This window comes from Lonchura striata, chromosome 31 (genome assembly GCF_046129695.1).
Source record: "Lonchura striata isolate bLonStr1 chromosome 31, bLonStr1.mat, whole genome shotgun sequence".
Lineage (NCBI taxonomy): Eukaryota > Metazoa > Chordata > Aves > Passeriformes > Estrildidae > Lonchura > Lonchura striata.
Window position 1 is genome coordinate 5,120,001 of NC_134633.1, and position 23,226 is coordinate 5,143,226.

The 23,226-nt window shown below is 49.0% G+C and overlaps 2 protein-coding genes across 3 annotated transcripts in view; one reads left to right on the forward strand and one right to left on the reverse strand.

Annotated features, from left to right (window-relative positions):
• SPTBN4 (spectrin beta, non-erythrocytic 4) overlaps positions 1-3,048 on the reverse strand; it is a 44,244-nt gene extending 41,196 nt beyond the window's left edge. For both annotated transcript variants that reach the window (XM_077789155.1, XM_077789154.1), the window contains exon 1: positions 2,850-3,048. In XM_077789155.1, coding sequence (XP_077645281.1) covers positions 2,850-2,961 — 112 coding nt within the window. In that variant the 5' untranslated portion in view covers positions 2,962-3,048. The remainder of the gene's footprint in view (positions 1-2,849) is intronic.
• A 7,645-nt stretch (positions 3,049-10,693) lies between these two features.
• LOC144247720 (uncharacterized) lies at positions 10,694-22,422 on the forward strand. Its single transcript, XM_077789166.1, has 2 exons — positions 10,694-11,148; positions 20,624-22,422. Exons 1-2 carry the CDS (start codon positions 10,966-10,968, stop codon positions 21,950-21,952), a joined length of 1,512 nt encoding a protein of 503 aa, XP_077645292.1. The 5' UTR covers positions 10,694-10,965; the 3' UTR covers positions 21,953-22,422.
• Positions 22,423-23,226: the final 804 nt, after the last annotated feature.

The window sequence follows — 23,226 nt, forward strand, 5'->3', positions numbered from 1 at the left end:
TTGGGTTTTTGGGGGGTTGAGAAGTTTTTGGGGTTTTTTTGGGGATTTTTTGGGTTTTTTGGGGGGCTTGGGAAGATTTTTTTTGGCTTTTTAGTGGGATTTCCTTTTTTTTTTGGTGGGGGGAGAGGATCAGGAAATTTTTTTGAGGAATATTTTGATTTTTTGAGGGAACATTTTGATTTTTTGGGGGGAATATTCGAATTTTTTTCTGACAATATTTCAATTTTTTTTGTGTGAATATTTCAATTTTTTTGTGGCAATATTTCGACTTTTTTGTGTGAATATTTCAATATTTTTGTGTGAATATTTCAATTTTTTTGTGACAATATTTCAATTTTTTTGTGTGAATATTTGGATTTTTTGGGGTGAAGCTTTAGGTTTTTTGGGGTGAACCTTTGGGTTTTTTGGGGTGAATATTTCGATTTTTTGGGGTGAACATTTGGGGTTTTTGGGGTGAACCTTTGGATTTTTTGGGTTGAATATTTCAGTTTTTTCAGGTGAACCTTTGGGTTTTTTGGGGTGAACCTTTAGGTTTTTTGGGGTGAATATTTGGGTTTTTTGGGGTGAATATTTGAGTTTTTTGGGGTGAACATTTCGATTTTTTGGGTTGAATATTTGGATTTTTTGGGTTGAATATTTGGGTTTTTTGGGGTGAACTTTTGGGTTTTTTGGGGTGAATATTTCGATTTTTTGGGGTGAACCTTTGGGTTTTTTGGGGTGAATATTTCGATTTTTTGGGGTGAACCTTTGGGTTTTTTGGGGCGAACCTTTGGGTTTTTTGATGTGAACCTTTGGGTTTTTTGGGGTGAATATTTGGGTTTTTTGGGTTGAACATTTGGGTTTTTTGGGGTGAATATTTGGGTTTTTTGGGTTGAACATTTGGATTTTTTGGGGTGAATATTTGGGTTTTTTGGGGTGAATATTTCGATTTTTTGGTGTAGACATTTCGATTTTTTGGGTTGAATATTTGGATTTTTTGGGTTGAATATTTGGGTTTTTTGGGGTGAACCTTTGGGTTTTTTGGGGTGAATATTTGGATTTTTGGGTTGAATATTTGGGTTTTTTGGGGTGAACCTTTGGGTTTTTTGGGGTGAATATTTGGGTTTTTTGGGGTGAATATTTGAGTTTTTTGGGGTGAACATTTCGATTTTTTGGGTTGAATATTTGGATTTTTTGGGTTGAATATTTGGGTTTTTTGGGGTGAACCTTTGGGTTTTTTGGGGTGAATATTTGGGTTTTTGGGGTGAATATTTGGGTTTTTTGGGGTGAATATTTGGGTTTTTTGGGGTGAATATTTGAGTTTTTGGGGTGAATATTTGGGTTTTTTGGGGTGAATATTTGGGTTTTTTGGGGTGAATATTTGGGTTTTTTGGGTTGAATATTTGGGTTTTTTGGGGTGAATATTTCATTTTTTTGGGGTGAACATTTGGGTTTTTTGGGGTGAATATTTGGGTTTTTTGGGGTGAACCTTTGGGTTTTTTGGGGTGAATATTTGGGTTTTTTGGGGTGAATATTTGGGTTTTTTGGGGTGAACCTTTGGGTTTTTTGGGGTGAATATTTGGGTTTTTTGGGGTGAACCTTTGGATTTTTTGGGGTGAATATTTGGGTTTTTTGGGGTGAACCTTTGGGTTTTTTGGGGTGAATATTTGGATTTTTGGGGTGAATATTTGGGTTTTTTGGGGTGAACCTTTGGGATTTTTGGTGTGAACCTTTGGGTTTTTTGGGGTGAATATTTCAGTTTTTTGGGTTGAATATTTGGGTTTTTTGGGGTGAACCTTTGGGTTTTTTGGGTTGAACCTTTGGGTTTTTTGGGGCGAACCTTTGGGTTTTTTGGGTTGAATATTTGGGTTTTTTGGGGTGAATATTTGGGTTTTTGGGGTGAATATTTCAGTTTTTTGGGGTGAATATTTGGGTTTTTGGGGTGAATATTTGGGTTTTTTGGGGTGAATATTTCAATTTTTTGGGGTGAATATTTGGGTTTTTTGGGTTGAATATTTGGGTTTTTTGGGGTGAATATTTGGGTTTTTTGGGGTGAACCTTTGGGTTTTTTGGGGTGAATATTTCGATTTTTTGGTGTGAACCTTTGGGTTTTTTGGGGTGAACCTTTGGGTTTTTTGGTGTGAACATTTGGGTTTTTTGGGGTGAACCTTTGGGTTTTTTGGGGTGAACATTTGGGTTTTTTGGGGTGAATATTTGGGTTTTTTGGGGTGAACCTTTGGGTTTTTTGGGTTGAATATTTGGGTTTTTTGGGGTGAATATTTGGGTTTTTTGGGGCGAACCTTTGGGTTTTTTGGGTTGAATATTTGGGTTTTTTGGGGTGAATATTTGGGTTTTTTGGGTTGAATATTTGGGTTTTTTGGGGCGAACCTTTGGATTTTTCTCGTGGCAATATTTCAATTTTTTGGGGTGAACCTTTGGGTTTTTTGGGGTGAACCTTTGGGTTTTTTGGGGCGAACCTTTGGGTTTTTTGGGGTGAATATTTCAATTTTTTGGGTTGAATATTTGGATTTTTTGGGGTGAATATTTGGGTTTTTGGGGTGAACCTTTGGATTTTTTGGGGCGAACATTTCAGTTTTTTTGTGTGAACCTTTGGGTTTTTTGGGGTGAATATTTGGGTTTTTGGGGTGAATATTTCAATTTTTTGGGGTGAATATTTGGGTTTTTTGGGTTGAATATTTGGGTTTTTTGGGGTGAATATTTCAATTTTTTGGGGTGAATATTTGGGTTTTTGGGGTGAATATTTCATTTTTTTGGGGTGAACATTTGGGTTTTTGGGGTGAACATTTGGGTTTTTGGGGTGAATATTTGGGTTTTTGGGGTGAATATTTGGGTTTTTGGGGCTCACCCACCGGCCAGCGCCTTGATCCGGGAGCACTCGAAGCCTTTGGGGTCCCCCCAGGGGCCGTTGTTGTTGTTGGTGGGGCTGGGGGCGGCCTCGGCGTTCTCCAGCTCCGCCGCCATGGGGGTCCCCCAAACTGGGGAGGGGTCACCCAAATTGGGGAGGGGTCCCCCAAACTGGGGAGGGGTCCCCCAAACTGGGGAGGGGTCACCCAAACTGGGGAGGGTCCCCCAAACTGGGGAGGGTCCCCCAAACTGGGGGGGGGTCCCCCAAACTGGGGAGGGTCCCCCAAACTGGGGAGGGTCCCCCAAACTGGGGAGGGGTCCCCGAAATTGGGGAGGGGTCCTCGAAATTGGGGAGGGTCCCCCAAACTGGGGAGGGGTCCCCCAAATTGGGGAGGGGTCCCCAAAATTGGGGAAGGGTCCCCAAACTGGGGAGGGGTCCCCGAACTGGGGAGGGGTCCCCCAAACTGGGGAGGGGTCCCCGAAATTGGGGAGGGGTCCCCCAAACTGGGGAGGGGTCCCCGAAATTGGGGAGGGGTCCCCCAAACTGGGGAGGGGTCCCCGAAATTGGGGAGGGGTCCTCGAAATTGGGGAGGGTCCCCCAAACTGGGGAGGGGTCCTCGAAATTGGGGAGGGTCACCCAAACTGGGGAGGGGTCCCCGAAATTGGGGAGGGGTCACCCAAACTGGGGAGGGGTCCCCGAAATTGGGGAGGGGTCCCCCAAATTGGGGAGGGTCCCCCAAACTGGGGAGGGGTCACCCAAACTGGGGAGGGGTCCCCCAAACTGGGGAGGGGTACCCCAAACTGGGGAGGGGTCACCCAAATTGGGGAGGGGTCCCCTAAACTGGGGAGGGGTCCCCCAAATTGGGGAGGGGTCCCCTAAACTGGGGAGGGGTCCCCCAAACTGGGGAGGGGTCCTCGAAATTGGGGAGGGGTCCCCCAAATTGGGGAGGGGTCCCACAACGGCTCCGGGGGGCTGGAAGAGATTTTGGGGGGGGGATATTGAGATTTTGGGGGGGGACAGAGACCAAAATCCCCCCAAAATCCCCCCAAAATTCTCTCTGAGACCCCCAAAAAACTCCCCCGAAACCCCCCAAAATCTCCCCAAAATTCCCCCCAAAATACCCCGAAAAATACCCCCCGAGACCCCCAAATTTCCCCCAAAATTCCCCCAAATTCCCCAAAAAATCCCCCCAAAAATCCCCCCCAGACCCTCAAAATCCCCCCCAAAATCCCCAAAATCCCCCCAAAAATCCCCCCAAAATCGCTTCAAAGTTCCCCCCGAGACCCCCAAAATCTCCCCAAAAATCTCCCCCAAAATCCCCCCCGAGACCCCCAAATTCTCCCCAAAATTGCCCAAAATACCCCCCAGACCCCCAAAATTTCCCCCAAGACCCCCAAAATCTCCCCAAAATCCCCCCCGAGACCCCCAAAATCTCCCCAAAATCCCCCCAGACCCCCAAAATCTCCCCAAAATCCCCCCCGAGACCCCCAAATTCCCCCAAATTCCCCCAAAAATCCCCCAAAATCCAGAAAATCCCCACAAAATCCTCCCCAAAATCCCTCTCGAGACCCCCAAAATCCCCCCCAAAATCCCCCCAGACCCCCAAAATCCCCAAATCCTCCCCGAGACCCCCAAAATCCCCCCACAAACCCCCCCAAAATCCCCCTCAAGACCCCCAAAATTCAGTGAGACCCCTCCCCAAAATTCTCAGAGACCCCCAAAATCCATTGGGACCCCCCCCCGAGACCCGCAAAATCCCCCAAGACCCCCCAAAATTCTCTCAGACCCCAAAATCCATCGAGATCCCCCCCCGAGACCCCCAAAATTCCATGAGACCCCTCCCCAAAATCCTCTAAGACCCCAAAATCCATCAAGAACCCCCCCAAGCCCCCCCAAATCCCCCCAAGACCTCCCAAAATTCCCTGATACCCCAAAATTTATTGAGACCCCCGCCCTGAGCCCCCCAAAATCCCTCCCGAGACTCCCCAAGACCCCCAAAATTCCATGAGACCCCTCCCCAAAATTCTCCAAGACCCCAAAATCCATCGGGAGCCCCTCTAAGACCCCCCAAATCCCCCCAAGACCCCCCCCAAATTCTCTGAGACCCCAAAAATCCCCCCAGGACCCCCCCAAAATCCTCTGAGAATCCCCAGGACCCCCCAAAATCTGCCCCAGGGCCTCCAGCAAACCCCAAAATTCCCAAAATTCCCAAAATCCCCCCGTAGCCCCCCTGAAACCCCCTCCAAACACCCAGGACCCCCCAAAAAAAACCCCAAGAGCTCCAGAAATTCCCCCAAATCCCCCAAATTCCCTAAAATTCTCCAAAATTCCTCATTAATTCCCCAAAAATCACCCCAAACCCCCCAAAATTCTCCCGGAATCCTCCAAAATGCCCCCCAAAATTCCCCCCAAATCCCCTAAAATTCCCCCAATCCTCCCTAAATTCCCCTAAAATTCCCCAAAATCCCCTAAAATTCCCCTAATCCTCCCAAAATTCCCCCAAAATCCCTAAAATTCCCCTAATCCTCCATAAAATTCCTCTAAAAATCCCCCAAATCCCCTAAAATTCCACCCAAAAATCCCCCCATCCTCAAAACGTCCCCGCTAAAATCCCCCAAATCCCTTAAAATTCCACCAAAATCCCCCCAAATCCCTAAAATCCCCCCAAAAAATCCCCCAAATCCCTTAAATTTCACCAAAAATCCCCCCCAAATTCCCCCAATTCCCCCCCGAATCCCTAAAATCCCCCCCAAAACCCTTAAAATTCCACCAAAATCCCCCAAAATCCCTCCAAAAATCCGCCCAAATCCCCCCCGAATCCCAAAAATCCCCCCCAAAATCCCCCCAAAATCCCCCGAATCCCCCAAAATCCCCCCAAAAATCCCCCCAAATCCCCCCCGAATCCCTTAAAATCCCCCAAAATCCCCAAAAAATCCCCCCGAATCCCAAAAATCCCCCCAAAATTCCCAAAAATCCCCCCAAAATTCCCAAAAATCCCCCCAAACGCCCCCTCCCCCCAGCCCGGCCCCTCCCTGCCGTGACCTTGAGGGACCCCTCCCCATCCCCCACCCCCCCCCTCCCGGGACCCCCCAAAAATCCCCAAAAATCCCCAAAAAATCCCCAAAAATCCCCCCCGAAGCCCCTCCCCCCCCCCCCCCCATCCCCGTCACCTGCCGGGCCGGGGCCGGGCCGGGAATTGCGGGATGGAATTCTGGGAATTCCGGGAATTCCGGGAATTCCGGGGATTCTGGGATGGGGGGAGGGGTCCCGGGGGGGGTCCCGGGTTTTTTGGGGGGTTTTTGGGGTGGGGGAGGGGTCGCTGCCGCCGCCGCCGCTTCCCGCCCGCAGCGCGCGACGCCGCCCGCGCCCCTCCCCCACCGCGGGACGAGCCCCGCCCCCAGAATTCCCAAAAAATCCCCCAAAATTCCCGAATCCTTCCCGGAGCGGGATGGGGAACGGGCGGCGTTATCCCGGAGCTGCCGCCATCCCGAATTTCCCCCTCGATCCCGAAATTCCCGTTAGGCAGGAATTTCTGTTATCCCGAAATTCCCGTTATCCTGGAATTGCTGTTATCCCGAAATTCCCGTTATCCTGGAATTGCTGTTATCCCAAAATTCCCATTATCCCGAAATTCCCATCATGCAGGAATTTCTGTTATCCCGAAATTCCCGTTATCCTGGAATTGCTGTTATCCCAAAATTCCCCCGTGATCCCGAAATTCCCATCATGCAGGAATTTCTGTTATCCCGAAATTCCCATTATGCAGGAATTTCTGTTATCCCGAAATTCCCGTTATCCCGAAATTCCCATCATGCAGGGATTTCTGTTTTCCCGAAATTCCCGTTATCCTGGAATTGCTGTTATCCCAGAATTCCCACTTTCCTGGAATTTCTGTTATCCCAAAATTCCCGTTATCCCGAAATTCCCATTTTCCTGAAATGTCTGTTATCCCGAAATTCCCGTTATCCAGGAATTTCTGTTATCCCAAAATTCCCATTTTCCTGGAATTTATGTTTTCCCAGAATTCCCACTTTCCTGGAATTTCTGTTATCCCAAAATTCCCGTTATCCCGAAATTCCCATTATCCCAAAATTCCCATTATCCTGGAATTTCTGTTTTCCCAGAATTCCCATTTTCCTGGAATTTCTGTTATCCCAAATTTCCCCCTTGATCCCAAAATTCCTGTTATCCTGGAATTTCTGTTATCCCAGTTTTTGTCACTGTTATCCCAAAATTCCCATTATCCAGGAATTTCTGTTATCCCAAAATTCCCGTTGTCCCGGAATTTCTGTTCTCCCAGTTTTTGTCATGGTTATCCCAAAATTCCCATTATTTTGGTGTTCCTGTTATCCCCAAATTCCCATTATCATGGAATTCCTGTTATCCCGGCATTCCCTTGATCCCAGAATTCCCATTATCCTGGTGACCCTGTTGCCCTGCTTTGCGTCCCCACGATCCCAAAATTACAATTGTTTTGGTATTCCTGTTATCCCAGAATTCCCATTGTGCTGATATTCCCAATTTTCCCATTATCCCAGTCCCCATTATCCCAGATCCCATCATCCCAGTTCCCATTATCCCAATTCCCATTATCCCAGTTCCCATTATCCCAGTTCCCATTATCCCAGTCCCCATTATCCCAGTTCCCATTATCCCAGTCCCCATTATCCCAGTTCCCATTATCCCAATTCCCATTATCCCAGTTCCCATTATCCCAGTTCCCCCCATTATCCCAGTCCCCATTATCCCAGATCCCATTATCCCAGTTCCCCCCATTATCCCAGTCCCCATTATCCCAATTCCCATTATCCCAGTCCCCATTATCCCAGTCCCCATTATCCCAGTCCCCATTATCCCAGTTCCCCCCATTATCCCAGTTCCCATTATCCCAGTCCCCATTATCCCAGTTCCCATTATCCCAGTTCCCATTATCCCAGATCCCATTATCCCAGATCCCATTATCCCAGTTCCCCCCATTATCCCAGTCCCCATTATCCCAGTTCCCATTATCCCAGTTCCCCCCATTATCCCAGTTCCCATTATCCCAGTCCCCATTATCCCAGTCCCCATTATCCCAGTCCCCATTATCCCAGTTCCCCCCATTATCCCAGTTCCCCCCATTATCCCAGTTCCCATTATCCCAGTTCCCATTATCCCAGTCCCCATTATCCCAGTCCCCATTATCCCAGTCCCCATTATCCCAGTTCCCATTATCCCAATTCCCATTATCCCAGTTCCCCCCATTATCCCAGTCCCCATTATCCCAGTTTCCCATTATCCCAGTCCCCATTATCCCAGTCCCCATTATCCCAGTCCCCATTATCCCAGTCCCCATTATCCCAGTTCCCATTATCCCAATTCCCATTATCCCAGTTCCCCCCATTATCCCAGTCCCCATTATCCCAGTCCCCATTATCCCAGTTCCCCCCATTATCCCAGTCCCCATTATCCCAGTTCCCATTATCCCAGTCCCCATTATCCCAGTTACCCCCATTATCCCAGTTCCCATTATCCCAGTCCCCATTATCCCAGTCCCCATTATCCCAGTCCCCATTATCCCAATTCCCATTATCCCAGTCCCCATTATCCCAGTCCCCATTATCCCAGTCCCCATTATCCCAGTTCCCATTATCCCAGTCCCCATTATCCCAGTTACCCCCATTATCCCAGTTCCCATTATCCCAGTCCCCATTATCCCAGTCCCCATTATCCCAGTCCCCATTATCCCAGTTACCCCCATTATCCCAGTCCCCATTATCCCAGTTCCCATTATCCCAGTCCCCATTATCCCAGTTCCCCCCATTATCCCAGTCCCCATTATCCCAGTTCCCCCCATTATCCCAATTCCCATTATCCCAGTTCCCCCCATTATCCCAATTCCCATTATCCCAGTTCCCCCCATTATCCCAGTTCCCATTATCCCAGTCCCCATTATCCCAGTTCCCCCCATTATCCCAATTCCCATTATCCCAGTTCCCCCCATTATCCCAGTTCCCATTATCCCAGTTCCCATTATCCCAGTTCCCCCCATTATCCCAGTTCCCCCCATTATCCCAGTTCCCATTATCCCAGTTCCCCCCATTATCCCAGTCCCCATTATCCCAGTTCCCCCCATTATCCCAGTTCCCATTATCCCAGTTCCCATTATCCCAGTCCCCATTATCCCAATTCCCATTATCCCAGTCCCCATTATCCCAATTCCCATTATCCCAGTCCCCATTATCCCAATTCCCATTATCCCAATTCCCATTATCCCAATTCCCATTATCCCAGTTCCCCCCATTATCCCAGTCCCCATTATCCCAGATCCCATTATCCCAATTCCCATTATCCCAGTTCCCCCCATTATCCCAGTCCCCATTATCCCAGTTCCCCCCATTATCCCAGTCCCCATTATCCCAGTCCCCATTATCCCAGTTCCCCCCATTATCCCAGTCCCCATTATCCCAGTCCCCATTATCCCAGTTCCCATTATCCCAATTCCCATTATCCCAGTCCCCATTATCCCAGTCCCCATTATCCCAATTCCCATTATCCCAATTCCCATTATCCCAGTCCCCATTATCCCAGTCCCCATTATCCCAGTTTCTCCCCCAATATCTCGTTTCCCATTATCGCAGTTTCCCATCCACTATCCCATTTTCCACCCATTATTCTGTGCTCCCCAGTAATCCCAGTTTTCTGCGGTACCTGAGAGACTGGGATCCTATGGAACGGGATAAACTGGACTGGGACAGCCTGGACTGGGATTATATGGAACTGGGATCCTAAGAACTGGGATAAACTGGACTGGGATTATATGGAACTGGGATCCTAAGAACTGGGATAAACTGGACTGGGATTATATGGAACTGGGATCCTATGGACTGGGATAAACTGGACTGGGATTATATGGAACTGGGATCCTATAGACTGGGATAAACTGGACTGGGATTATATGGAACTGGGATCCTATAGACTGGGATAAACTGGACTGGGATTATATGGAACTGGGATCCTATAGACTGGGATAAACTGGGATAAACTGGGATAAACTGGACTGGGATTATATGGAACTGGGATCCTATAGACTGGGATAAACTGGGAGAAACTGGACTGGGATCCTATGGATCTGGGATCCTATGGAGAGGGATGAACTGGACTGGGATTTTATGGAATTGAGATCCTATGGAACGGGATAAACTGGACTAGGATAGCCTGGAATGGAATGGAATTAAATAGGGCCGAGAACCCTATGGACTGGGATTATATGGATCTGGGATTTTATGGACAGGGATTATATGGAATTGGGATCCTACGGACTGGAATAATCTGGGATAAACTGGACTGGGATTATATGGATCGGGGATCCTATGGACTGGAATAATCCGGGATAAACTGGACTGGGATTATATGGATCGGGGATCCTATGGACTGGAATAATTTGGGATAAACCGGACTGGGATTATATGGATCAGGGATCCTATGGACTGGGGAAAAATTAAGAATGTGATCAAATAGGGACTAGGACAAGGATAAAATAGAATGGGATGAAATAGGGAATGGGATCAAATAAAGATTGGGACTGTATGGACTGGGATGAACTGGACTGGATTTATATGGAACTGGGATGCCATGGACCGGGATAAAAAAGCGACTGGGACCCTGTGGAATGCGATCCTATGGATTGGGATCATACAGCCGGGGATAACCTGGCCTGGGGATCCTACAGACTGGGACTGCACAGACCGGGACCACAGGGATCAGGAGCAAACAGACTGGGATAAACAGGAATGAGGTGACATGGACCGGGATCCTACAGACACGGACCGGACAAATCCCAGCACGAACTGGGATGGCATGGAAGAGAGGGGGTGAAGGAGGAGAGTGAGTAGGGCTGGAAACAGGAGAAGGAAATGGGGAAAGGGAGGAGGAGGAGGGGGATGAAGGAGGAGAAGGAGGTAGGGATGGCGAGGAGGAGAAGGATGGAAGGGAAGGGATGAAGGAGGACAGGCAGGAGGGGACGGGACACAGGAGGAGGAGGAGGAGGAGCGATGGAAGAGGAGGGATGAGGGAGCAGAAGGCGGTGGGCACAGAGAGCAGGAGGAGGGGGAAGGAAGGGCAGGGAGGGAAGGGCAGGGATGCAGGAGGAGCGGGAGGTGGGCTCAGGGAGGAGGAGGAGCAGGGGGGATGGAAGAGGAGGAGCGGCAGGAGGAGGAAGAGGAGGGACAAAGGCGGATGGAGCGGAGCCGAGGGGATGGCGCGGTGGAGCCCTGCCTGAATTCGCAGCCCCCACGTGTGGGATCATCGCCCCCATCCCGCAGGTGAGCGGGGAGGGGCAGCTCGGGCCAGATCTCCTGGGGGGTGCCGGGGCTGGGTTTTTTGGGGCGTGTTTGGAGAAGGAAGAAGTGCGAAGCGGAGCGGAAAAGGCCCCTCGGGGGGACTCCTTGGAGCCCCTGCGGCCCCGAGCGGAGAAGAAGGGCAGAAGGGAGCCCGGGAGCCCGAGCAGCCCCGGCAGCCCCGAATGGGGAGAGCCAAGAGGGGGGAGCTTTTGGGATGGCCGGGACTGCCGGCAGCCTGGGGAGGGCGGGCAGCGAGGAGAAGGGGGACCCCCAATCCCAGCGTGACCCCCGCAGCTGGGACAGGGGGGAGCCCCGAAGAGCCGAGGGGAGGGAGCAGGGACGGGGAGTGTTATGAGTGAGCACAAGAGGCCATCCGATCCGATTAACAGAATTTATTTAAATTCATTTAATTGAGTATATGAAAGCAAAGCAGTGCTGCGCGACAGAGGGGAGCCACAGCTCTGCCAAACTGCCGCGCTTCTGGTCCCTTAGTTCGCTCTTTTATCTTCCTCCTTAGTTCACTCGTTTCTTCTGCACAGTCTCATTCTGTTGCTAGGTGGTCGTTTTCTGCCTCCTGATGGTCATGGGATGAAGGCTGGTTGTCTTCCTCACAGGTGTCCTTTGATCTGGGGATTCTCACAGTCTCAAGAATACGTGTTATCTTAGAAATGCGTGTTATCAGTTAAGCAATGCAAAGCCTATTGCCTACTACCGCTGTAAAAACTTAGGAATGCGTGTTATCAGCAATTCACAGCCTATTGCCTACTGCCCCTGTAAAAACAAATTTGCTTACATTATATCCTTGAAACAAATTAACATCTGCAGCTGCATCGAACAAAAAGGTCACCCTTCTCTTACAATTTCCCCCATTCCCTTTTATCCTTCTTTTTATTCGTTGAACCGTATTAATTATTTTCTGCATAAGTGCAACATTCTTCTCGTAAGGCAACGCAGAGCCCCCCTTATTGTAAAAATAATAGATCAAGTCCCCGTCTATTTTGTAACACATCCTCAGAGAGGGACCTGACTGATTTTACTAACCCATCTATGGCCTTTTCGATTCTGCTCAAGTCTTCATCTACGGATACCCGTAAATTTTTCATACCTTGTTATTGATTTACTAGGGAGGCTACCCCCGTTCCCACTCCAGCTCCACCCACACTAAGCAAGACTGCTACCGTTAATACGGTGAGTGGTTCTCTTTTGACTAGATGGTGTTCGGGAGTTATTTGATGCTCTAGTACATACTCCTTTGGGTGATAAGATATGCGAGGGACAATTAACACCTGTACACAATAATCTGAACTTTCATTGAAAAGCCTTATGGATAAGCAAGGGTTGGTTCCGAGTGTATTACATACCCATTTGGTGTTAGGCGCCGGCAGGAGCCATTCTGCCGGTTTATCTTTTCTCTTGATGCTGATTGTCGTCTCACACAAGTGTTGCATTATTGCGGGTACTTTTCCTACACATTTCCCTTTCCCTCTTACTTGTGCTAGGGTTATTCCTGGGGTGCTATCTTTTCCCTGTTCCCACAGACATTCTCTTGGGTTTGTCCCATTAATTCTTTTGGTTTTGGCAAAGGATCCTATCGCCTCATAAAAGGGTGGATTCATCATGTAACAGAGCCAGCAACCCTCTGTCAGGTTTGGGTATGTATAGTTTAAAACGCCGAATGTGGCTTGCATTATTTTCCACAAGGTGGCATGTTCGGGTTTAGGAGCACCTGGCTCATCTATACTAATGTGGTTGGTAATAACCTCTGTCTCCGTGTAGTTGATTGTTTTAGTTTTAATGTCACTTATTACTTTGTTGGGTCCAATTGGTGCTGGGTCATAGGGAATAGGTTCTTTTTTTTTTTTTTTTTTTTAATAAGTATTAGGTTTCCCAAATCGTGTCCCTCTATCCAATGCCTAATTCCCCATGTCTTTCCCAGCAGCCACCCTGGGTCATTTGGATGAGTAACATTGAGGTATACGAAAGTACAGTTCCCGAGTAAATTCTTCCCTGCCCATGGCCATTCTTGTGGCTTTACACATCCAGCTGGTCCATATCCCACCCTTAGGTATTTATCTGACCCTCCCCCCGGGGCCCATGCTGATGCTATTGTCTCACAACCCCAATAACCACAGTAGTAATGCCCGGGGAGGTTACAATATGACCTCCCCGAATTTGAAGCAGGGCACTTGTCAAATTTAACAGCCGCCCACAGCTTGGATTCTTGGTCATGTTACATACTCCAGCTTTAAAGCTTGGCGCCCCGGGGGTCATCACAGTCTGCAGGTTGTAACGAGTATCATGATTTTCCCACCTACTTAATGTCCATTTAAAGGGTTCATGGGTTTCAGTAGCAACACTTTGGAGAGGAAAGCATATCATCACAAACGCAAGAATCTTTAGGGCTGAGTAGTACGCACTGCAGGGGATGCTGCTTATCACGCCCAATTTCACATTCCCACTTTTTCTCATTCCCACTTTTTCTCATTCCATTGTCACCATTCCCGTGCCTATGGTGGTCAGTGTTTCTTCTTAAGATTTGGGAGGGTCCCTCATCCCCACTAGCTACCTCTCTGTCTCGCCTGTCAACTTGGTTGCTACAAGCTACAGGGTAGGCCATCTTCTTGACAGCAGAGATATTCTTCAGGGGCGGGATTATTTCCTCTCTCCCACTTCAACCTCCGGGAGTTCCAATTTTTCTCATTTAATTGTGGGGTGTCATACCTAAGCCCTTTGACCAGTCTGCGACACTTGACCTGGACTATGTCCGTAAGAAATGGACTTGAAAGCTCGTTGGATTGGTAGCAATAGAATTCAGGGTTTATTCCCTTCACAAAAATTCTCCACCACTCGGGAGATTCCTTAGTCAATTCCCGAGTGGCGACCTTATAATTCAATATTTCAGAGGTCAACTTGCGTTGTTCTAGCCAGCAGCGTTGGCACACACTTTTTGGAGCCCTCCCCTTTCTACAGTGAGCCCACCACAGCCCTTTACAAATTTTACAAGAAAAGCAAGCAAAAGGGTAACAATCACAATCTAACCAGCTACATTTTACTCTAATATCTTCATGCTCGGCATGGCCCTCCCCTTGCCAAGGTCTCTGCTCCTATTCGAGTCGGATGGGCCGATAATAGGGCTGCTGAGCTAAATCTTCTAAATGCTTACAGTATCCTGGGGGTTTTGTTTCTCCTATCAGTTGTGTTTGCAATCCCCAGTCATTCCTGACCCAAATGTCTCCGGAACTGGCAGTGTCCATTAAAATTACTTGAGAGTTCTCTTTACTGTTAGCTTCAAATCCCCTGGCTTCCCATCAATCTTCCAGCTCGTCTCTCTGGAAGTTGCATGGAATCGAGTTGGGTCCACCGGCCCCTTTATTCTGCTAGCATGGGTCCATCCCTTTTCTGCCGTACGAACTGCAGAATCAGTGGTGATTAAAACCAGATACGGTCCGCCCCACCTTGGGGTGATTGAATCTTCCTTCCAGCTTCGGATGAGAACCCAGTCGCCGGGTTGTACCTGGTGTAATACAAGATCTAATGGTGGTCTTTGGGCCCACATCCCCTTTTCCCATAACTGTTTCTTGTATTTCATTAAAACAGTTAAATATTTGTTAATACTTTGGTCAGTGATATTAGGATTAGATTGAACTTTCTCCAGGGAGTAGGGCATTCCATACAACATTTCAAATGGGGAAAGCCCTATGTCTGCTCGTGGTTGAGTCCGAATATTTAATAATGCTAGTGACAGACATTTTATCCAAGATAACTTAGTTTCTAGTACCAATTTAGTGAGTTGTTTCTTAATTTCTCCATTCATTCTTTCCACCCTCCCTGAACTCTGGGGGTGCCAGGGAGTATGTTGTTCCCATTTTATGCCCAGGGCTTCTGCCAGCAGCTGTGTTATTTTTGAAGTGAAGTGGGGGCCCTTATCGGAGTCTATTGTTTCTGGGACCCCATACCTGGGTATTATTTCCTCTAGCAGGGCCTTTGTCACCGTTCGGGCTGTCTCTCTAGCGGTGGGGATTGCTTCCACATAATGTGTTAGATGATCTACTATAACTAAAAGATATTTTACCCTCCCCACTTTGGGAAGCTCAGTAAAGTCCACCTGTAAATTTGTAAAAGGCCTCTTTGCCACTGGTCTCCCTCCCAAGGGTGGCTTCCTTAAATTCTTCCTATTTACACGTAAACAGGTTGGACAACCCTTAGTAATACTTTTTGTTAGATCATGGAGACCCACAGTCATGTAATGGGTGGCAAAGTGGTCTACCAGCCCTTGAGCGCCCCAGTGTGTTTTCTGGTGTAATTTATTAAGCATCTGCTGGGCTACGGCCCTAGGCAGAACCTCCCTCCCATCCTTCAACAGCCACTTCCCCGATTCTTCTTTTATCCCCAATTTCGCAAGTTTCTCCCGCTCTTCTACAGTAAATACAAGCTTCTCCTGGGTGTTCAACCCAGGATTCTCTGGGGTATCTGTAGGATCCCTCCCAGCTCTCTCGCTCAAGGTCAGTGCCTCGATAATTGCAGCCTTCTTTGCTTCATGGTCCGCCGCGTTGTTACCCCTACTCCGGTAATCCATTCCCCGCTGAGGCCCTTTTAAATGAACTACAGCTATCTTTGCAGGGCCTCTCAAGGCCTTCAGGAGGGCTACTATTAATCTCTGATGCACCAGGTCCTTTCCTTGTGAATTCACGAGGCCCCTTTCCTCCCATAATTTCCCAAATGTATGTACTACCCCGTACCCATATTTAGAATCTGTATAAATGGTTCCCTCTTTTCCCTTTAATAATTCCAAGGCTCTTAGGATGGCATATATTTCACAGGCTTGGGCTGACCATGCTTTGTCTAGGGCTCCGGACTCAATTACTTCTAGGTCAGGTCCCCCTATTATGGCATACCCTGATTTTCTTTGGCCCTCTACTACTCTGGATGATCCATCTACAAACAGTTTTTCTCCAGTCTCTAACTCCTCCTCTTCCAAGTCAGGTCTAATTTTAGTTTGCTCTTCTATAGTGATCACACAGTCATGAGTCAGTGGGTCAGTCTCTGGCTCTCCGAAGAGGAAGGAGGCTGGATTTTGCAATGAGGTGATTTCTAAAGTGAAATTAGGGGTTTCTAATAAAATCCCCTCATACTTTAGGAGCCTGGCATCAGATATCCATTTGTCTGCTTTTTGTTGCATCACACTCCGCATGTTATGTGGAGTTAATACCTTCAGGGTGGCATTAAAGGTGATCTTCCTTGTTTCTTCTACTAACGCTGCACAGCCTGCAATTATTCGTAAGCAGCCCGGCCATCTCCTACTTACAGGGTCTAAAATTTTAGATAGATATGCAATAGGTTTCTTTTTCCCCGCCCAGTCCTGGGTAAGTACTCCATAAGTTACCCCATCTGTAATATTGACAAATGAAAAGAAGGGCCTCTTTAAATCTGGGAGGCTCAGGACTGGAGCATGGACCAGAGTTTCTTTTAATTCTTGGAATTTAGATTTTTCCTCTTCTGTCCACTTAAGGTGCCCATCTTGGGTAAGTTTTTGATACAGAAATCTTGCCTTCCCGCTATAGTTTTCAATTCCCTGCCTATAATACCCTGTAAGTCCTAATATCTGACGAATTTGTCGTTTATTTTCCAGTAAAGGCAGGGATAGGATTGCTTGTACTCTATCTGGATCAATTTTCTTCTCTCCCTTTTACAAATAATGTCCCAGGTACCTAACTTCTTCTTCCACAAATTGTAGTTTTGCTTTAGAATCTTTCAATCCCTTCAGCCCCAGGAAATTTAATAGTTTGACACTTTCTTTCCGGACTTTGTCTTCTTCTTTACCTGCTATTAACAAATCATCCACATACTAAACTAGCTTTACCTCTGGGTCTGTTTTATAATCTTGCAAAAGTTGTTCCAGGGCTTGCCCGAATAAATTGGGAGACTCGGTGAACCCCTGAGGTAACACTGTCCACCTGAGTTGCTGTCGCCTCCCCGTATCAGGGTCCTTCCATTCAAAGGCAAAATAGTCTCGACTGGATTCGTCCAGAGGGCAGGCCCAAAAGGCATCTTTCAGGTCTATGACACTATACCACTCGTTTTCAGGTCCCAATTTACTCAAAAGGGTATAGGCGTTTGCCACTACTGGGAACCGAGCTACGGTTCGCTTATTAATTTCCCTAAGGTCATGCACCAGCCGATAGGATCCGTCTGCCTTTTTAACTGGGAGTATGGGGGTGTTAAAAGGCGACAGACATGGTTCCAATAATCCTTTATTTAGTAATCTTTCAATTTCGGGTTTCAATCCTTCCCTTCCCTCTAGTGAAATAGGGTACTGTTTTATTCTCACCAGGACCTCAGGGTTTCTGATCTTTACCGTGAATGGAGTCATATTCAATTTGCCCACGGTTCCCGGATTGTACCATACTTCAGGATTTATTTTCTCTTCATCTGCCAATCGGAGAGGGCAGAGCCTGATTTTCAATTCCTTTTCTACCACTTCGATTTGAATTCCCAATTCAACAATTAAATCCCTTCCCAATAAGTTGTAATCTGTTTCAGGGACTAATAAGAAGTCACCCACCCCCATTTTAGTTTCTGATTCTACCATTACCTCTTTAATAATTTGTACTTCAAATGGTTCCCCTTTTGTCCCTATTACCATGGCTGTCTGTTTTGACAGGGTACAGCCTTGGGGCAGGAATTGAATGGTAGATCTTTCCGCCCCTGTATCGACCAAGAATTCTATTTTCTGGCCTTGGGGACCCACCTTTAATTTTATCAAGGGCTCCTTTTGATGTCTCCGGGTCCCCATAAAGTAGAGCCCCTGACCCCCCCTAGTCAGCCTTGAATTCTTTCTCATCTCTAAGCCGCACCCTGCACTCCCTCTTGAAATGTCCCTTTTTGCCACAGTAATAACAAGTCTTTTCTTCTGTTTCCCCCCCCCTTTCTTTATTACCCGCTTTGTCTCGAGTAAACTTCTTCTGTCCTGTCTCTATGCTCCTACTTTCCCTTACCGCAGCAACCATCATTTTAACTTGCCTCTTCTGACTCTCTTCCTCTCTCCGGACGTACACTTTCTGCGCCTCCTGCAGCAGCTCTGCCAAATCCCTATCCTGCCAATCCTCCATCTTTTGTATCTTCTTCCTAATATCGTCCCAAGACTTAGATACAAAATGCACTTTTAATATTGCCTGCCCCATTGGATCATTCGGTTTTAATCCTGAATATAATTGGAAGTTCTTTCGCAGCCTCTCCAGCCACTCCGTGGGTGTTTCATCTTTCCTCTGTCTGTCATTGAATGCTTTATTGATGTTTTGACCCCTGGGGACTGATTCCCGAATACCGTCAATTATTCTGGTTCGGAAGTCCCGCATATTGGCCCTATGAGCCTGGTCTTGGTTATTCCAAATAGGATTTTGAAGAGGCCACTTAGTGTCAGCTGGGTGTTGAGCATGTGCCGACTGGGCATCCCAGACCCGCATCCCAGCTGCCCTAATCATGTTCTTTTCTTCAACCGTAAATAGGATATTCAGTATGGACTGCAGTTCTTCCCAAGTGTATATATTGGGGCCCAAAAATGGATCCACTCTTTCTGCCACACCTAAAGGATCCTCTAATAAGTTTCCCATCTCCTTCTTGAAATCTCTCACATCTCCCGAGCTCAAGGGAACAGAAATGAATCCTATTCCTGATTGTGGCCCCCCCATGGGCATTTCCCTCAAGGGAAACAGTTTGCCTTTTGCCCTGCTCCGGGTGACTGGACCAGGCTGCTCGGAATCTGAGTCAGACTCATCATCCGATGAGGGGAGAGGGGGTGCTCGTGGTACAGGAGGAACATAAGGAGGTGGGGCTACTATCAGTTCCTCTGGTCGTCCCTTTCTTTTCCCCTTAGGTTTTTTGGAAAGTTTGAACACAAGCATCTCCGGTCGGCTCACCCAGATCTTGGCATAGTCACTCTCCTCCGGGTTAGGGGGTTGTTTAGTGCTCACCCAGATGTTTAGAGCTTGTCTAACCCATTCCTCTGAGGACCCGAATATGGGCCAAAATGCATTTTTGGAAACTTCCTTCCCTCCCCACACTTCTATACAGTAATGTATCATTTTTGCTTTATCCTTCCCCCTCGTTCCTGGGAAGTGTTCCCAATTGGTCAACCTGAACCCCAGGGGACTGTCCTTAGGAACCGAAGGGAGTTTTACCCCCACTGGGGAGGGGGATTTACTCTTCCCCTGCCCCATTCCTCCGGAGTGCCTTCTAACACACACAGATAATCAAATAATCACAATCGCTTCCCCTGGTTCGTGGCCCAGGCCCTCGCGGGCTTTGGGAACCGCACTACTGAGGGTTCGCGTTCACTTGGGGAGTCCGGCTGCCGGCTCCCCTCTCATGCAACTCACACACTCGCCACACTCCGGGATCCCGACCCCGCCCGAACGGAACCCTCATACTTATGCGTCCTGCGCCTTCGTCCGGACTTTGTGCACAAAATTTAAGGGGTATCTTGGGCCCGCTTCCCTTTCTTTGCTTTCCTCTCAAGGCTTTTGGGTTCGTCGGTCGGGATGAGGACAAGACCCCCAGTCTAAGTCCGCTCAAAAGAGCGGAGTGGTGGCGCCTCTCCCAGAGAGGGGTCCTCCAAATCCACGATCCGAGTCACGGCACCAAATTGTTATGAGTGAGCACAAGAGGCCATCCGATCCGATTAACAGAATTTATTTAAATTCATTTAATTGAGTATATGAAAGCAAAGCAGCGCTGCGCGACAGAGGGGAGCCACAGCTCCGCCAAACTGCCGCGCTTGTGGTCCCTTAGTTCACTCTTTTATCTTCCTCCTTAGTTCACTCGTTTCTTCTGCACAGTCTCATTCTGTTGCTAGGTGGTCGTTTTCTGCCTCCTGATGGTCGTGGGATGAAGGCTGGTTGTCTTCCTCACAGGTGTCCTTTGATCTGGGGATTCTCACAGTCTCAAGAATACGTGTTATCTTAGAAATGCGTGTTATCAGTTAAGCAATGCAAAGCCTATTGCCTACTACCGCTGTAAAAACAAATTTGCTTAAATTATATCCTTGAAACAAATTAACATCTGCAGCTACATCGAACAAAAAGGTCACCCTTCTCTTACAGAGAAGAAGGGCAGAAGGGAGCCCGGGAGCCCGAGCAGCCCCGGCAGCCCCGAATGGGGAGAGCCAAGAGGGGGGAGCTTTTGGGATGGCCGGGACTGCCGGCAGCCTGGGGAGGGCGGGCAGCGAGGAGAAGGGGGACCCCCAATCCCAGCGTGACCCCCGCAGCTGGGACAGGGGGGAGCCCCGAAGAGCCGAGGGGAGGGAGCAGGGACGGGGAGCTCCTGGGAGGCTTTTTCAGGGCTGGATCTCGGTGTTTGGGAGGTTCTTATGGAGCCCAGGTGGCCGGGGACTTCTCGAGATGGACTGGCACAGAGGGAGCTTCCAGCTCATGGTGCCCATCCCTTGTTTTCCCCAAAGCAGGAGTTCCCATTCCCAGCCCCTGGGAGGCTGCGAGGAAGAGGAAGAGCCTCTCCTGGTCCTTCCTGCCCCGAGCAGGAGCCGAGGATGGAGAGCAGGGAGGACAAATCCCCGCGGCAGAACCTGGTGGAAGAGGCCGTTTTGAGCGGCTCCACGGCGCAGGAACCCGACGGGGAGGAAAAGCCCCGGAGATCCCGCACGAGGAGGGGCTGCAAAGGCAGATCGCGGGGATCTGAGGGGGAAAGAGCCACCCTGGGCCGGGGAGGCGGCCGGAGACGGAGCCAGAGCTCGGAGCTGGGGGACCCTGAGCAGCTCCGTGATGGGGAGAAGCCCCACAAGTGCTTGGAGTGTGGGAAGGGCTTCAGGTGGAGCTCTAATCTGACGGTGCACCAGAGGATCCACACAGGGGAGAGGCCCTACGAGTGTGGGGAGTGTGGGAAGAGCTTCAGATGCAGCTCCAGCCTGATCAAGCACCAGAGGATCCACACTGGAGAGAGGCCCTACGAGTGTGGAGAGTGTGGGAAGAGCTTCAGCCGGAGAAGCCACCTCATCAGTCACCAGGTGATTCACACAGGGGAGAGACTGTACGAGTGTCCCCAGTGTGGGAAGGGCTTCAGGATGAGATCCCACTTTATCCGGCACCAGATGACCCACACCGGGGAGAGGCCCTTCGAGTGTTCTGAGTGTGGGAAGAGCTTCAGATGCAGCTCCAGCCTGATCAGGCACCAGGTGAGCCACACAGGGGAGAGGCCCTACGAGTGTTCTGAGTGTGGGAAGAGATTTCAGACCAGAGCCAATCTCCTCCAGCACTATCTGGTTCACAGAGAGGAGAGGCCCTTCTGCTGCCCCGACTGTGGGAAGGGATTCAGGCACAACTCTTCCCTCATCTCCCACCGGCGCATCCACACTGCGGAGAGGCCCTACGAGTGTCCCCAGTGTGGGAAGGGATTCAGGTGGAGCTCTGAGCTGACCAAGCACCAGAGGATCCACACTGGGGAGATGCCCTACCACTGTTCCGAGTGTGGGAAGAGGTTTAAGACCAGAGCCAATCTCTTCCAGCACTATCCGGTTCACACAGAGGAGAGGCCCTTCTGCTGCCCCGACTGTGGGAGGGGATTCAGGAACAACTCCACCCTCATTTCCCACCGGCGCATCCACACTGGGGAGAGGCCCTACGAGTGTGGCGAGTGTGGGAAGAGCTTCGCCCAGAGCTCCAGCCTGATCCAGCACCAGAGGATCCACACTGGGGAGAGGCCCTACGAGTGTCCCCAGTGTGGGAAGAGATTCTCACAGAGCTCCCACCTGACCCGACACCAGCGGAGGCACCGGTAAGGGAAGCCCTGCGAGTGCCCCGAGTGCGAGAAGAGCTAAACTCCATCCCCCACGGGAGGAGCCACACTGGGCACAGCCCTGGTGACCCACATTCCCTGTGATCCACGTTGGTAGCACGCCTGGCTGCTTCTCCTTTTCTGTTGGCCTTCATTTGTTTTCTCTCCTCAACCTCTCTGCGCTCCAAAAGCCAAGAGGGATCACTCGTTCACCTCAGATCTTCTCACATCCCACTGAAAACAAGTGAATTTTAACCCTCAGAGACTCAATCCCACCTCAAATTCCTTGTTCCCATCTCAAAAAACCCTCAATCCCCCGCCAATCTCACTCGATTCCAGAGCTGCCAGGGTGGGATGGGTTTGGGAGAAGATGGGGAGAAGTGGGATCCCAATTTGGAGCGTTGGGATGGGGATTGTGTGGAGCTGGGTGGCTGGGATGTATTGGATAGCAAATAAAACTTTCAGACCTACTGATTTCTTTGCCGTTCATTTCCAGTCCATGGCAGTTCTGTTTTTCTCAGTGCCACCTTCTCAGCTGGTTGTGTTTGTGTCCTCCATTTCCTCCCGCCTCTCTGTCCCTGCTCTGTTTCTCTCTCCGTGTCTCCCTTGACCCAGGGACCTCCAAAAACCCTCCCCTGATTTAATTGCCCCAGGATCCACCAAAGATCCTCCCCTGATTTAATGGACCCCTCCCCTAATTTAATTGCCGCTAATGACCCGCACCTGATTTTTTAGTGATTTAATTTCCCAATTATTTTTTTAATTCTTAGTTCAGGAGCTGAAGTCGGAGACCAGCAGTGAAATGTCTCTGTAGGATTTTGCTCCGCTTGGTTTTCAGCCCCTTCTCAAGAGCTTTGCCTTCGAGGGCAAAGGGAACGTCTTTTCCTGGCTGGGAGCTGAAATTCCAGACCTCTGGAATGTGTGCAGGGCCATATGGACTGGGATCAATTAGGGACTGGGATCAAATATGGAATGAGATCCCATGGACTGGGATGAAATAGGGACTGGGATAAATTAGGGACTGGTATGAAATAGGGACTGGGATAAATTAGGGACTGGGATCCTACAGACTGGGATTGTGCAGACTGGGATCAAATATGGACTGGGATCACCTATGGACTGGGATAAAATAGGGATTGGGGCCCTACAGACTGGGATAAACTGGACTGTGATCAAACAGGGACTGGGATCAACCAGAGATTGGGATCAAATATGGACTGGGATCCCATGGACTGGGATCAACCAGGGAGAACTGGGATCAAATAGGGATTGAGTTTA

Excerpts from the sequence above, each read along its gene's own strand:
- LOC144247720 (XM_077789166.1), top strand. The coding sequence starts at position 10,966 with ATGCAGGAGGAGCGGGAGGTGGGCTCAGGGAGGAGGAGGAGCAGGGGG. Across the intron at positions 11,149-20,623 it reads TCATCGCCCCCATCCCGCAG|GAGTTCCCATTCCCAGCCCC; the intron begins GTGAGCGGGGAG and ends TCCCCAAAGCAG.